This window comes from Pristis pectinata, chromosome 6 (genome assembly GCF_009764475.1).
Source record: "Pristis pectinata isolate sPriPec2 chromosome 6, sPriPec2.1.pri, whole genome shotgun sequence".
Classification (NCBI taxonomy): Eukaryota; Metazoa; Chordata; class Chondrichthyes; order Rhinopristiformes; family Pristidae; genus Pristis; species Pristis pectinata.
The window spans coordinates 60,718,917-60,735,901 of NC_067410.1; the positions used below are offsets into that span (position 1 = coordinate 60,718,917).

Here is a 16,985-nt window from a genome sequence, read left to right on the forward strand (position 1 = left end):
TTGAAAATGCACATTGTATTCAAACCCTTAAAGCCAGCAGACAGAGAAGACTTTCTTCTCCTCATTCTGGACTGCAATTGAAGCCCAAGCGCTAGGGGTGAAAGGACAGCAGGCTATTCAGCTTCCCTCGTGATTGATTCCATTGTTAATCTCCTCAGTCTCTTGTGCCGTGGTCCATTGCAGTTGAAGACAATCCCATGACCTTCTTGGGAGTTAGCAGCACAGCTGTGCCTGTGGTTGGAAACCTGTGGAAGTGGTTACCAGCTCTGAGTATTTTGTTGGCAGTCTTTAAGTATCTGATTGTCATTCTTTAGTTGGCATCACATGATTCAAACTTATTTCATCCCCTCAAAATATTCTTGTGGTTCCTTTGGGTTCCTTGGACTTTGCAACCCTTCCTCCTGAAAATACAAGGCCAACAATTTCTGCCAATGTTTCTGACTCATGTCACTGTGGCTTATGGTTCAGACTGTTTACTGTCTCATCTTGTGATCATTTATGCTGGTCTCATCGCAAAAGCATTCAGCCTCTTGAGTCTACTCTATCATCCAGTTAGACCATGGCTGATCTGTGCCTGTATCCCCTTTGTTCACTTTAGCTCAACAGCATTGTTACCCTAACATGGCAAATATTTTGCTTGAAATTTCTAGTTGACACAGCATCCACAGCCCTTTGGGGGAGACAGTTCATTATTTTCACTTCTTTTCTTTTGGGAAAGTGGTTCCTGTTTTCACTTTTGAGACAATTAAGCATAATTTTATGATTTTACCTCTCTGTCCTGGATTCTTCACCAGACAAATCTTCTCATAACAAATCACGGCATTAAAGATTCACGGAAACAGGCCCTTTGGCCCATCGAGTCTGCACCAATCAAGAAGAGTTTCAATTAGATCACAAGAAAACAGGATCAGGAGTAGGCCACTCGGCCCCTCAAGCCTGCCTTGCCCTTCAATATAATCATGGTTGATCTGCCCCAGGCCTCAACTCCACCTCTGTGCCAGTTCCCCATGGCCCTCAATCCCCTGTTCTTTCAAACATTTATCTACCTCCTCTTTAAATACGTCTATGCAGTTTAGTACTAAAGTCACCTCACAGTACTTGCTTCTGCACAAAGTAGATGCATTTATTCAGTGTGACTGGGCAAATGGGCAGAATATTGGCTTTCAGTTCTGGAAATTAGGTTCAAATCTAGCCCAGAATGATGTGAAAAGCTCTTTTTTCAACCATGTTTTTAATCACCTGTTCTAATGACTGATTTTATTCCTTTGAGGCTCTATGAGTGTCTTAGTACATCAGCAGGAATATGAGTGCAGGTTGTTGTTACTAATGGTATCACTCCAGATAGTCTTAGTGTGACTTTATTCACCAATAGTTTAAAACTGCTTCAAATATGGCACCAGTTTGGAACATTGCTTTAGAGCAGACACAAGCTAAAAGACTAGAAAATAGCATCAAGGACTGCTTAGATGGGCAACTTGGTCAGCATGGACGAGTTGGGCCAAAAGGCCTGTTTCTGTGCTGTATGACTCCATGAATCTATGAATAAAAATCTAAGAATGATGAACTACATTATGTTTACAGATTGTATTGCATTCCACTGACTATTCACAATTAACAGCCAATGATTGAGTGAGTTGAAAAGGTATCATTGGTGCAGACTCTAAAATAAGGTTAAATAAAGTTACAATGTGGTCATTTAGAGTCATCATCAGGAAGTCTCTCTGCATGCAATAGTTGGAGAAAATCTAGCAATCTCTTTTCCCAAAAGGTTTTAAGACTGGAAATTCAAAACAACGATTGATGGGTTTTTATTAAACAAAGTTTTTAAGGGTTTTAGAATTCAGATTCAGATCAATCATGATCTATTTGAAATGCAGAACAAGCTTGAGAGACTAAATAACCTCCTCCTCTTCCTATGTTCAGTCCAGTTTCAGTGCCTTGGAACATAACTTACATCATGAGTTATGTTGTTTTAAGACTTGTCACCCCAAATGTGAAGAGGGCTATTTGTCAATGACACCGAGACAGGCAGTATTGTATACAGGGTAGATGGAAGCATAACATTACAGAGATATTGATAGATTAAATGATTGGGCAATGTGGTGGCAAATTGAATTTGAAGAAGACAATTGCAAGCTCTTTCACTTGGACTTTAAAAGGATAGTTATGGTGATGAAAAGTTTGAAACTCCAGAACTCTGGACCCATCTATTTAAATCTTTAAAATGCCATGGTTAGAAACAGAAAATAATTAAAGAACCTGGCTGCATGCTGGACTTTATACAGAGACAATTGGAATACAAGGAGGTGGAAGTTATTCCACAGCTATAAAAGCTTGGGCTCAGCTAGTCTGAGCATTTATGGGATAGACACCTCAGGTGGGATTTATTGATCTCAGAAGGAGTGCAGTGTAAACTTAGATAAATAAACTCCATGGGCCAAATTATAAGGAGACATCACACAAAATAGGGTTGCATTTCCTGGAATTTGGTAGGTTGGACGATGATTAGATTAAAATCTTTACGATGATGAGAGTATATTTGTTAATTGGGTAGCCTATGGCAAGGTATGCTGATATCAGGTACGAATAATTTTACAAATACAAATGTAAGCAAGTTTACATACAAGTAATGGTAAAAGTTTGGACCAAAGGCAATTGCTTGGGTCAATTGTTCTTTTTAATGTTGAGGTAGACAGGTCGTAAGAAGGGCTAAGGGGTAAGGCAGGTCAACACAGGTGGAGCACAGATCAGTCATGATCTCGTTAAATAGGGCAGTACAAGCTGAGAAGCTGAGCGCCTGCTCCTGTTCCTTTGCATCCACATTGTGTTTCCCAGCCCTTAAAGAACTCACTCTACAACTGCCAGGTGGTGTGAACATGAGTTAGGAAAGGAAATGAGATAGTTCACTTGATGTTGGAAGAATGTAAATCTGAGCTACCGAAACAAAAGGTGTAGAAAACTGATAAAATAAACCTAACACACCCGGGCATAACAACCATAAAGCATTGACGGGGGGTGGGGGGAGGGGGAGGGGGAAGACGGAAGGAGGGAGGGAGAGAGGGAGGGAGGGAGGGAGAGAGAAAGAAAGAGAGAGAGAGATATTCATGGTACATTTAGGATAGGGTCAGGTTAAGAACACACATTTGGTGTTATATTCTAATTGTGTGCTCTTTATCTGTTAGAAATCCAAGCACTTGTTGTCCACAATTGCCCAATCATTCTTTTTAATGGTCAGAAATTTCTGATATCTTGTACAGAGAGTGCCTTCATGGAGCAAACATTGGAGAATTAGCCCTTCTGTGATGTCATTTTGCATAGCAATAGTGTGGGCCTCAGCAAGTCATGAGTGTGACGGAATTCACTTCACTTTCCTGACCGGGCGAAGCTTGATACCATCCCGGACAAATCGGCTTGCTTCACTGGTACCGAACCCATCACCCTGAACATTCTCGCTTTCCAAGAGAGATGCTGAAGTATGTACCATACACACAATATGAACTGCATTAGTTCACCAAGTTTTCTTTAACAGCACCTGTAGGATCCACTACCTTGAAGGATAAAGGCAGCAGTGTGTGGGAACACCGTACCCACAATTAAGTCACACACACCTTGATTTGGAAGCATGTTGTCATTGGGTCAAAATACTGGAAGTCTCCATCTGATAGAACTTGGGAGGGCCTTCAACACAGGGACTGCAGTGATTCGAGAGAACTCTGCATACCACCATCTTTGCAAAGCAATTAGGGGTGGGCAGTGAACGCTGGCCTTGGCAACAGCCCGCACCTCCTGAGTATAAAGCGAAAATAATCAGAGACTATCATCCAGTCACTTTCACCAATGGAGCACTTCTATATCTCTCATTCATTTTCAAGCTGTTTAGGTTTGTTGAGCCATTTGCCAGAACTGCAACAACCAGAAAACATTTTAGTTTTGATGCTCATTCAATTGAGCAAAAAAAAATCAAACTAAGATTTGAAACATTTTCAGTTAAGATTATTTTTTATGCCAGTTTAGTTCCTTAAACTGGCACTAGTCTTTATTTCAATAACTCCCTCCTTTCTCAGTACCACCCCCTCTTGTCCCAACACAGGATACCTTCCTTGTGCTGATTCCTTTTGAGGAATCTGAAGCTGTCTTGGGAGTTTGGGAAGTTAATTCTGAGGCAGTCATTGATGGAACAATCAATGGCCAATTCATCCATTGCATCCTTTGCAAAATGGTGCACACAAAGAAGCTTAACAGCAACAAAAAAAGGACAAGAGTTTGAGCCAAGGAACTGGCACTGACCCCTGCATGTTATTTTAAGTGACTCGATAATGCAATGCAACAGTGACTTGATCGCTGCCTTCTCTATATTTTTCTCTGGAGCAGTGGAGGCTGAGGGGAGATCTGATAGAAGTTTATAAAATTATGAGAGATGTAGATGGACAGCTGGTGTCTTTTTCCCAGGGTTAAAATGTCTAATACTTGAGGGCATGCATTTAAAAGGTGAGGGGGGTAAATTCAAAGGAGATGTGCAGGGCAAGTTTTTTTTACACAGAGAGTGGTGGATATCTGGAATGCGCTGCCAGGTGTGGTGGTGGAGGCAGATACGATAGAGGCACTTAGGCTCTTAGGTAGTCACATGAAATGCAGGAAATGGAAGGTATGGATCATGAACAGGCATAAGGGATTAGTTTAATTAGGCATCATTAGCTTAGTTAGTTCGGCACAACATTGTGGGCTGAAGGGCCTGTCCCTGTGCCGTGTTCTATGCACCCAGTAATATTTCAAATGTATGGCACGTTGGATGATGCAGTAGGTTTGGATCACTTCCTAGCTCTGTGTTTGAATCCAAGATGAGCTGATGCGATGGAATTGTTTTCTTCCAGTGTCGTTCATGAAATGTAGTTGGGCCATCTCAACCTTGTTCCCAGAGATCCCAGGTGCCTGGCATAAAACGACCCACCATATGGCATGAAGCCATAAAATAGCTGGCATGATAGAAGATCTCAGTCATGTCTAAAACATAACAACTGTAAAAAGAGATGAACAGGATTTGGCCAACCAGCTCCTTGAGCCAGTTCCCCATTGAATAATATGGCTGATTTGGTCTTTGACTCCCAAATCTTTTCCTTGTCCAATCTATCTAAGATTTGGTTCAAGAATCAAAGTTTTGAATGTAATGACTTAACATCTACAGCATTACAGGGCAGGCACGGTAGCGTAGCGGTTAGCGAAATGCTATTACAGTGCCAGCGACCCGGGTTCAATTCCAACCACTGTCTGTAAGGAATTTGTATGTTCACCTTGTGTCTGCGTGGGTTTCCTCCAGGTGCTCCAGTTTCCTCCCACATTCCAAAAGAAGACGTACGGGTTAGGAAGTTGTGGGCATGCTATGTTCGCGCCGGAAGTGTGGCGACACTTGCAGGCTGCCCCCGGAACACTACACAAAAGGTGCATTTCACTGTGTGTTTCGATGTCCATGTGACTAATAAAGATATCTGACTCTGAGATGGAGAATTCCAAAGATTCACAATCTTCCGAGAAAAACATCCTCCTCTTACCAATCTAAAGTGGCAATTCCCAAGACTTTCCCTCCTAGTGCTAGAGCCCCCACCTTGTTAAATATTCTTAAAGTGTTAATTCTGCCAAGCTCCTCAGAATTTCAAGATTGCCCCTCATTCTCCTAATTTTTGGAGAAAATCTGCTTTATCATTTCTCCCAGGACAACCACCAGAGATCTAGTGAACTTTTGCTGCATTGATTCCAACGCATATTTTCCTTCCTTAAATAAGGAGACCAAAATTGTACCAAGTATTCTGGACATATTGCATTAATGCCCTCTACAATTGTAGTAAGTCTTCCTTATTCTTGTACCCCTTCCCCTTTCAAAAGGGCAATTTTGCACTTGTCTTCTATGTGGATAACTTTGCACTTCCCTACATTATACTCTGACATATTTTTGCCTTAACCTGCCTATATTCCTTTGTGCCCTCCTCACAATTACTTTTCCATCTATTGAATAAAGCATTCTCCATTGTGCTTGCACAGAGCTTGTAAAGAAGGGGTGAGATCCATTGTCATATCACAATAGAGGGAGTTTGCACAGAACCACCCAGGAGAATAAGTGCTTATAATTGCATGAACAAAATATAATATTCTATTCCACATCAATCACAATACCCATCTAGAGGAAAAAAAAATGCACTAAAATATGTGAATAAATTCAAATGAAAAAGAGAAGTCTCTTCAATGAATAATGAAATTATTCATTTTAAAGTTCTTCAATGTAACATTGAGACATCCTAGAAAGGTCATGGTGGTGCAGTTAGGAGAGCCGCTGCCTGACTGCGCCAGAGACCCAGGTACACTCCCGACCTCGAGTACTGTCTGTGTGGAGTTTGCACGTTCTCCCTGTGACTGGGTGGGTTTCCCAAGAATGCTCCAGTTTCTTCCCACATCTCAAAGACGTGTGGGTTGGTAGGTTAATTTACCAGTGTAAATTGTCACTAGTGTGTAGGTGGGTGGTAGAATCTGGGGGCAACAATGAGAACATGGGGAGAATAAAATGGGACTAACTCAAGATTAGTGTAAGTGGGTGCTTGATGTGGGCTTGGCGGGACGAAGGGACTGTTTCTGTATTGTTAGCCTTTATGTCTTTGACAGAGATACTAATCAGTAGATTCTGTTTATACTGGCCACCAGCTGTTATCTATCTGGATATATCACCGCAAAATGTTACGGGAGTAATTTCACCACTACCCCCATTGTTGCCATGGTCATTGGCCCTGAAGTGGGATCCTCAAGCTCCCTGTCGAACTGCACCAGGCTTATCTTTGCTACTCAGATTTCCAGATGCAGCTCAAAACCACCCCTTTGAGGGCAAAGAGACAATAAATGCCAGTCTCACCAGCAGAGCCAACATCCCATGAAAGAGCTCAAGAAAGATGGGCAATGAACTACCAAACTAGCTTTCCCATTCCCTATAATTTACTACAGTGGTGAAGAAAGATTACTGAGTTCCAGAGGAAACATACATCATTTCAGGTCAGCATCTGGATAGTCCGTCTGTCACTGCAGTGATTATTAAACTCTTTCTGCCCAGCACTCCGATTCTTCCTGAAAACATACTGATGTGTAACAAGGAGATTACATTAAAAAGTTTCCCTCTCCCTACCATCATCATTACCTTCCCTCTCCTACCCTCTTCTGATAACGAGGTATGTGACTAAATTTATTATTCCTATCAGGAAGCTGTATTTGAAGGGAAAAAGACATGTATTTTTTTAACTGTATCATTGTGGGAGTTAGAGGAATAGATATGCCCTAAAGGTCCAAAGATATTTAGATATTATGGATGTAAAATTGTGGAAAGTGACCCTCAATGTTTTAATGATCTGCCCACTATGTGTGAGACATCACTAGTTAATACCAATTCTCAGGAAAATTTCTTCTGAGTGTGTGAATATTTAACACTGGAGGTTGCAGAATATCTTAGTGTATACACTCTTTCCTAGAGTATTAATAAGAGGGCTTAGTTTATTCCCTTTGCAGATGCCAACTGGATTGCCTAGCTGAGTGCACCTCATACAGTATAGACCATAGATTAAACCATATTCCACCATAGACTTCAGGGCTATTACATAGAGTGATTGATCTATCCTCTGAGATAATCAAAGCACCTATGATTTTAAGATTGGACAGTTGGCACTAGATAGCTTCCACATATAATGTTGCTGAATGGACTGTTTCACTGCCTCTTTCTGGAACTCCAAAAGGGAACCACATTCCAAAATGTTGAACCACGTGTCCTTGCTCAGTCATCATTCCAATCCATTGATATTTTTCAAGTCACTGACAGGACCAGCATTTGTGGCCCATCTTGTGCTCCTCAAGAAGGTGGTGATGAGCTACCTTCTGGAACAGCCGCAGATCAGGGTCCCCAAACTTTGAACCAGCGCTATGTATGAACACTGATATATTTCCAAATCAGGGATGGTGTTTGTCTTGGAGGGGAACCTGCAGCTGCTGGCATTTTATATCAATCACACTGCTCAGGGTTTCCCAGGAAAGATGCTTTGGGCCAAATGTCCTGGCTCCCATCTCACATTGCATCCTCCATCCAATATGTTCAGCTGGAGCTTCACGTCTCGTTCTTGGCCTGCATCTCCTGTGCTGTATATATTGCCTTGAACATGCTTCATTCAAAGTCCTCGAGAGAGCAAGGTTTAATAAGCTTCTATTTACGTACTGTGCCTTTTCTGTTGCACTCAGTTTAATTTCAGGAAATCCTCATCAAACTCTTGCCACTTGTTTTCAGATCCCATCACCAGTCTAGTGTTCTAAATAGGAAACTTGCCCTGTTGTGTTATCAGTCAAATGGCCTGCAAAACTGCATATCACCATCTCTTGCACAATGCCACTGAAGTCTATTTACAGGATTGATGAGAAGCAGAGAACGGAAGCACAAATCTTCTGTAAGAAGCTACCTTGCGGCACATTATCCTCAGCCCACATGTTTTCTTCCTTCCACAATGGATTACACACATTCGAGTTCAATGTGCTTGTGTTATTGTTCAGTTAATTACAAACACTTTCATAACCTTTCTGGGCCTTTTGCCAGCAAATCCATAAATTACAATTTAGACAGAATATCAACATTATACAGGAGATCGACTCTTAAAGGGAAAAGAATAAAACCTCTTTATGGCTATTATTATATACATTACACTGTATTTGATGTGCTCATTACTATAGGAATAGAAAAAGCCTTCAGCCTGATCCCTATTCAAAGAAATCATGCCAGATCTGTACCTCAGTCTCATTTATCTACCATTGACTTGTATCATTGGATTCCATTACCTATCAAAAACCTATAACCCTGTCCCGGAAGCTCCAGCATTGACAGACTTTGCCAGATACCTTTCAGATATCCATTGGTCAGCACAGTGATGCAGCTAACAGAGCTGCTGCCTCACAGCTCCTGAGAATAAAGAATGGAAATAATGTAGGATTAGTGTAAATGGGTGGTCAATGGTATGAACTTGATGGGCTGAAGGGCCTGTTTCCATGCTGTATCTCCCAAAGATTCTATGACATCGTCCTTTGTGTGGAAAAGAGCGTCCTGATTTCATAGAGTGATACAGTAAGGAAACAGGCCCTTCAGTCCACTGAGTTTATGCTGACCATCAAGCATCTACATTCTACAGGATCCCATTTTATTCTCCCCACATTTCCATTTACTCCCACCAGATTCTACCACTCACCTACACACTAGGGCAGCTTAATGACCAATTAACTTACCAACCTGCACGTCTTTGGGATGTGGGAGGAAACCAGAGCAACTGAGAGAAACCCACGCAGTCACAGGGAGAATGTGCAAACTCCAGACAGACAGGAGGTCAGGATCGAACCAGGGTTGCTGGAGTTATGAGGCAGTGGGTCAACTCGCTGTGCTACTGTGCCACCTGGATACAGGCCCAGTAATAATCAAAGTGCCACGATAAATCTTGGGAGTCATCCATTAGACCACACTATCTCACCACTGCAGCCTTTAACAGTAGTCAGAGCACCCACACTTAGCATATCAGAACTTAGGGAGAGGACAGGAGGGTGGTTCAATTGTCTGATTTTGCCATCTGAAACAAAAAACACAAAATGCTGGAAACACTCAGGAGATCAGGCAGCATCTGTGGAGAGAGAACCAGAGTTAACATTTCAGGTTTAGAACCCTTCAGAATTGATGGCCTCAGACCTGAAACATTGTCTTTCTCTTCCCACAGATCCTGTCTGACCAGCTGAGTATTTCTAGCACTTTTCTGTTTTTATTTCAGATTTCTAGAACCTGCAGTTTATTGATTTTAATTTTTTTTTTAAATCTTGCCATCTGTCCTTCATTTCTCTGCTTTATGTAATACTGCTTGAGGTGCATCTGCCTGCTGAACAGCTGGTGTTGGCAGATTGACTGCATCCACCGTAACCCTGTCAAACACTGCAGAACAGCTGGGAGTGTTCTGGGAGAGGGCTGCAACTAATGGTTGTCTCGGGTCAGAGGGGGTTGCCAGGCAGCAAGGGATTGGCACAATGCAGGGTCGCAGTGGTCAGAAATTCCTCCCGCAGTGCTGGCTGATGGGTGATGGAGTGCAACATCACAGGCGAGAAACTCTGCTCTAAAGCACTGCATGCAACATCACCTTGGCACCAACACAGAAATACGCCTCTGTCTTTCAAATCTGGTGCCCTTGATTTTCCAGCCACAGTTTTGGCAGTTTGATGAGGGGTTAGGATGCCTTCTTGGGCTCTTAGAAATCTTTCTAAACATTTGTGTGACCATTCCTCATATCATTGTCGCAGGCACTTGCATTATCCCCATCTTGTTAGATCTCATCTTTTCTCACCGCTTTGGTTATCCCTAGATATGTCTGAATCTGAACAATTATGCAACTGAGCTTGAATCTATATACTACTAATGTATACTGTACATAACTATATACTATTAATATCTGATCTTCCCAGTTCTAATCTACTTCAAATTCCTCTTGAAGATGATAAAGCTAACCACTTAATCTATAGGCAAGTTATAAAGCTTGATGACAAATGTGTTCCATAATGTCATAGAGTCATACAGCACAGAAACAGGCCCTTTGGCCCACCAAGTCCATGCCAACCATTAACTACCCATTTACACTGATCTCATTTTATTCTCCCAACCTTCTCATCAGCTGCCCCAGATACTACTTCTCACCTACACCCACTGGGGCAATTTACAGTAGCTAATTAACCTAATAACCCATACATCTTTGGGATGTGGGAAGAAACCGGCACACCCAGAGGAAACCCATAAGGTCACAGGGAGAACATGCAAACTCCACACAGACAACACCTGAGGTCCAGATTGAACCCGGGTCCCTGGTGCTGTGAGGCACTGGCTATACTAGCTACACCATTGTGTTGCTGTACTTTCTCTCTTTAGTCAGAAGAGAAGTGTTATTGCACCAATGTGATATTTTCCATTTCCCCAATGAGCCTCAATGGTGGAAGCTTAAAGAATTGCCGCTACAGCACAGAGTTTCTTGCTCTGGATGTGCCATGTAGGATCTACGCTAAGTTTACTATCAATGTATTGTACATAGGATGGGCATAGATGTGACACTGTGTGGGCTGGATTGCAATCCATGTCTTGCAGATGAAAGGCTGGAATTATACCATTGTGCCTATTGTGTAACCCAATCCCTAACTTGGTCTCTTCTTACTGCTCGCTGCAATGCTATACTTGATTGGCTCTTCCGTGTATACCAAAGAGTTACCAGGACATCTTGCATTCAGACAGAACAGGAGACTGGGGTTGATAACTGAAATATCAATATTATAGCCTCATCTCCAGCTTATACCCCATGCAAACATTGAATTAACCCTACAATTATATTGTTAGCCATTTTCTATAGGCCTTGCTCCTCCGGTAAAACTGATGCATATGGGTTAAATACTGTGTATAAAATAATTAATTTTATTGGCAAAATCGTTTTCTTTGTTAAAGGTAGTCGAATAGACAGTTCTTTAATACCAGGACTCATTGAGAGTACATTTGCAAAGCCAGCAAAGTTTCTGTGTAGCAGTGAAAGAGCAATGTTGCTGCTCGTTTATTGAAGCAAGTGTTTCTTTTTAACGTGTTACTCTTCCTCTTCCTGTAATATGTAGCAAGTACAATTGTATTGTTTAGTTTTGACGGAAACTCTTTTAAAGCTGCAATATATTATAGTAAAACAGTGCAGTGTGTGCAGTCCTCCGTTTTGGAGATTAACCCAGCATATGCACCACTGTAGCTACAATTCACACGGATACACAGACAAGCAAGAAAGAAAGACTTTTGAGATCTCAAGACATCTCAAAGTGATTTACTGCTGTTGAAGTATTTCTGAAGAGTAGTCGCTATTGTGACAGAGGAAACACAATTTACACATAGCGAGCTGCAATGACCAAGCACCTGTTTTTCAGTGATGTTGGTGGAGGGATTATTGTTGGCCAAGAGGTTGGGAATAACTCCTTAGCTCTTCTCAACAATAGGATTTTCTGTATCTACCTGAGAGGGCAGACAAAGCTTTGCTTTAATGGTTCTTCTCAAAGAGCCAGCATTTACTGACGATCCTTATTGGGCTTGAAGGGGTTTTGATTTGCCTACTTTAGCAACTACAGTCTGGGTGGTGAAGGTACACACAGGGATGCAAGTAGCTTGAAACAACTGAGTGACTTGTTTGGCAACTTCAGAGGGTAAATTAGAGATTTCCACTTTGATCTATGACCAGAGTCATGAACCAGCCAAACTGGGTAAAGACAATAGCTTTCTTTTCCCCCCTTAAGGACATTAGTTTTGGGTCTTTAGGTCAGTTTTAATAGTTTCATTGTTACTTTTACTTTTTTTTTATTCCCGTATTTCTATTTAAGATTGGATTCTAGTCCATAAACTGCCAAAGAGGGATTATGAATTTGTGTACGATGCAATATTTGTCAAGGTTTCTGGTTGTTTTACCAGTAACAAAACTATAACACAACCAAATTGAAGATGAAGTGCCAATATAACCATGTTGGCAGTGTGAAAACGGGGGACAGCAAGATTTATTTATTTTCCATTCTAAGAATTTTAGTGGGCCAGAAGACAAAATGTGTGTTAAGGATGTTAAGACACAAGTAATCTCTCTTTGAAATGTTTTGCTGACTGTTCTCCAGTGAAGTGAAATGTAATAATAATTTCACTTATACGGTGTCTCCAACCTAGTAGAAGGTCCCACAGTTTTTCTCAGGAGCATCTAAAACAAAATTTGAAATGCAGGTGACTTTTGGTCTGAAAATGGTAGTTTTTATGAAGCATCTAACAGTGGAATGAAAAGCAGATAGATTTAGAGAGGAAGTGTCAGGACCTTGTGCCTTGGCAGCTGAAGGCAAGGTTGCTAATGAGAAGCAATAGAAGTCATCATGCACAACACTGCAGAATAGTACAAGGACAAATACCTTGGAGAGTTGTCACCCAGGAGGAAATGACAAGGGGTTGAAGCTATGGAGAAATTTGAAACCAAAGATATTTTAAAACCAAGGCACTGCTTAACTGGGAGCCACTGTACAAGTCACTCAAAATGAAATGTTGAAGCGGATTTAAAAAACAGTTAAGGATTTTCACCTCCATCACCTCCCACCCTTGGTCCACAGGTTGAAGAGAAGGTGATAAGGAGCACTGTCCTCACATGAAGCAAGTACTGGTATAGTCAAAGACTGCACCTTATTCCAAAGCTGGAGGGTTCCTTCATGAAGCCATGGGCCACCTTTCAGCCATGCAAATCCTTATAAGATTATGCGGAGGATGCGGAGTGAAGCCTCATCCAAAGGCTTCAAAGTATTCTTGCCGAGCTCTTGATCTGATAAAAGACATCTTTCGCCAAAGCACACTGCCTAACTTTCCACTTTTTTTTCAATAACTGAGTGATCTAATGAAGTTAAGTCACCAACATCTGGTGAAGCATTGACCAATGACATCTGGATGTCGACAGGAGGTAGATGCGGAACAGTGATACCGCTAGAGTGACTCAGCTTTGGCTGAGATCTGATGCTTACCACCCGCAGAGGGGTGGGATTGATCATCAGGGCGGTGAAGGCAACTGTTTCTTTTGGAGCGGAAATGCATTTCCTTTTGGAGAGAGTTGGCACTTCCAGATGTGATCATAAAGAGGATCCTTCCCAGGCTTTGCAGCTGGAATGAGGATAGTAGGAAGAGAGTTGTGAGCAGAGGGGAGGCTTTCTGGTTGCTTCATCAACCATCTGTTACGCACATGTGGCCAAGAAATACAAACTTCGAAGCGTACAGTTGTTCAGCAACCTCTTAAATGTAAACTTCTGACTTTCTAAATAATAGACCGTGTATAGAAGGGATAAATTAAAGAAAGAAAACATTTAGATTGAGCTTATTTTATGACCTCAGGATTCAAAATGCTCGTCAGCAGATGATATATTTTAGAAGTGCAGTCACTGCAGTAATGTCAGGAGATGGGGCAGCCAAGCTACTCAGTGCTGGTTGAGGGGTGACTGTCTGTTCAGAAATTAGGGAGGAATCACCCGCTCTTTTTCGAACAAGGTCACTGGGACCTTTTATGTCTACCTTGATGTTCAGCTGTGGCCTTTGTTAATGTCTTGTCCGAAGAGATGGAGGAGAGGAGAAATCAAGCTTGAGATGCGGATGGACAGGATAGTATGGGAGCAGAAGAGCAGAGTGGTCCGAGGAGATGCCAGGCTTGAGGTGTGTGAAATGAGTGCGGCAAACTGAGCTGCAACACAAGCAGCAATATGATAATTATTGGTTGTCTGGCGTCAGTTGGTGGGATAACTATTAGGGCACTGAGGAGGATTACAAACAGTAAACTTCTTATGTAACGTAGAATTGGTCTCCTTTCTGAAAGACAAGTTCAGGTTACAAATAAAATCACTGTTTTCTTTCAACAAAAGAGAAACACATTTAACTGAAAACACTCAGCTATAGTTACAGCAGACCTCAAAATCCAGGTGGAGACAGCAACTGGCCTTGAGAAATCTGATCTGCAGTCATGTAAATGTTGAAAACAGTTTTGTAAGTGTAATAAACCCTGCCCCCTCACCAAAAACTTGTCATTAAAGGAAAGGCATCTTTATAGTTTCTACAGGAAAGGCTGTCTCACCAGTTGGGACAGCACAGTGGCACACTTAGTTGATCTGCTGCCTCACAGCTCCAGAAACCTGGGTTCAATCCTGACCTCGGGTGTCGTCTGTGTGGAATTTGTATGTCCTCTCTCTGACCGTGTGAGTTTCTCCTGGGTGCTCCGGTTTCCTCCCACATCCCAAAAATGTGAGTGTTGGTCGGTTAATTAGTCACCGTAAATTGCCCCAAGTGGGTAGGTGAGTGGTAGAAACTGGGGGTTAAGTTTTGGGGGAAAGTGGGGGAGAATAAAATGGATCAGGGTAGGATTAGTGTCAACATGAGTGCGAGTGGTCAGCATGGATTCAGTGGGCTGAAGGGCCTGTTCATCAAGCCTTACCTTCATGGCAAACTGGGAGGATTGGGGTTGTCTTGCATGTCCCGCACTAAGGGGCCCACTTGGATAAAGTCAAGGTTGACCAACCTTAAAACTACAACTGGATCCAGTTGCCCATGTTGCCATTGTTCAGCAGCACCCACTGTGTAATTATCATCAGTATCAAGTCCTGGTATGACTTGCCCTGTCCCTTCTCTAGCCCAGAAGTAATGAGGCCAATAATGATACCCCAGACAACTATTCCATCTGGCTTGTAGGGGATCAAAGATGTGGTCTTCTGGACCTAAGGCTCATGACTGCACATGTCATCATATGCCTGCTCAGCAGAGGAGTGAGTGATAAATCTATGTAATTAAAGGAACAAGCTGCAATGCAAGAAGGTATATCAGGCCTTAAGTAGCTGTGAGTTACACTGAGAAAACAAATGCATTGCCTTAGAGATGAATGTGCAGGAGAAAGGACATTTGTTCACACAGATTATGCTCAAAAATGATTACGTATTTGTAGTCTGGCAGATACTTTACCTCTAAATCTAGTTTTTTTTTACAAACTATGTACAGTTTTCACATGATTTGTTTTGTTCAAACAGAACGCTTCTAGAACAATAGTTTGCTATAGTATATTGCAGCTCTCGACTATATTACAAGAACACAGATCCTAAAGCATCAGCTGACCTCCAATAAGAAAAAAAGCTGCGTGATGATTGTAATACTGGATAAATAAAGGCAGGCTACTGTAGCCGTAACACATTGCAACTATAACAACCAATGACACAGCAGCCCCAATGTTGTGATTATGGCAATAGATAATGGGCTGCAGTGATTGGGGGCTGCTCCTGGTTTGCTATGTGCTGTGGTGCTGGGTGATGAGCTTGGAGATGTCATCTTGGCTCCCCTCAGAGTGGGGGCTACAGCTGGGAAAATCTTGTTTTTTGCCCACCGGTCCTCTGGCGCATCTGAGGAGAGGAAAGAGACAAAAAGGGACTGTTAGGGATTGACTTGTTTAGTATGGTTGTGCTTAATTAGAATGGCAGAACAGATGGCATGCAAACTCTAGGAATAAATTGGCAAATCTGTATCCATCATTATCATCGCAATAACAGACAATATCTACAAGGTGTTAATACCATATTAACCAAGAGCACTACAGCTTTAGGTCTTTACTCTATGGAATGTCTGACCCACCATATACCAGCTTGTTACCAGGCAGTAATGACTACAATGTGTGACATTTGGCAAACCCTCACTGACCCTGATGGACTTCCGACAAAGTTCAGCATCCTCTGGTGAAACCCAGCACACAGAGGAAGAGCCTTAAAGACACACAAACCATAAAAGAAGAACAGGTTTCTCAAGTCAAGTTCTGTGCTTGTCCTGAGTGGCATGTCTAATCAAATCCATCCATCACCACTTAGATCAAAATTCACATAAACTTCCTTAATGGCATGGGTCCTCTCAATCTGATTCCTTTTATTCACAGCATACTTTTCTACATGTTGTGCCTCATAAAATAACCTTGTACCATTAACAATAGCCTTTAGAAGAGCATGCAAATCAGTGGCCTTAGATCAGTTACTATAGTACATAACAATCTCTGATGATGCAATAGTGCTGATAGACACTCAGAGCAGTGTTTTTTTAAAGTACAGTTTATAATTGCAAAATATTATTGGACACTAGTGGGTTCCAAGTAACTGCAGTAGCAGTATTTATAAAGAATGAGGTAACCAATGATGAGAAAGAGTTAGGACCTTTTTTATAGTAACAATTCAACAGCATAGTTAAGAGGGAAAAAAAAATCCAGAGAAAAAACAGGCAATGGAGCAGAAGCTTTATAATATGCTGATCATATTACACAGTGAATGCCAATCCAGAAATTCAAGTACACCTGCTCCAGAAAAACTTTGGGAAAGAGCCAAATGGAAGCAGAAAGATCTCCCAATAAAACTAAAGA

General features: G+C 41.8%; 1 protein-coding gene across 2 annotated transcripts in view; it reads right to left on the bottom strand.

The window, feature by feature from the left end:
* Positions 1-8,371: 8,371 nt before the first annotated feature.
* gpc5b (glypican 5b) overlaps positions 8,372-16,985 on the bottom strand; it is a 507,172-nt gene continuing 498,558 nt past the window's right edge. For both annotated transcript variants that reach the window (XM_052017859.1, XM_052017858.1), the window contains one exon: positions 8,372-15,987. In XM_052017859.1, the coding sequence (XP_051873819.1) occupies positions 15,788-15,987 (200 nt within the window). In that variant the 3' untranslated portion in view covers positions 8,372-15,787. The remainder of the gene's footprint in view (positions 15,988-16,985) is intronic.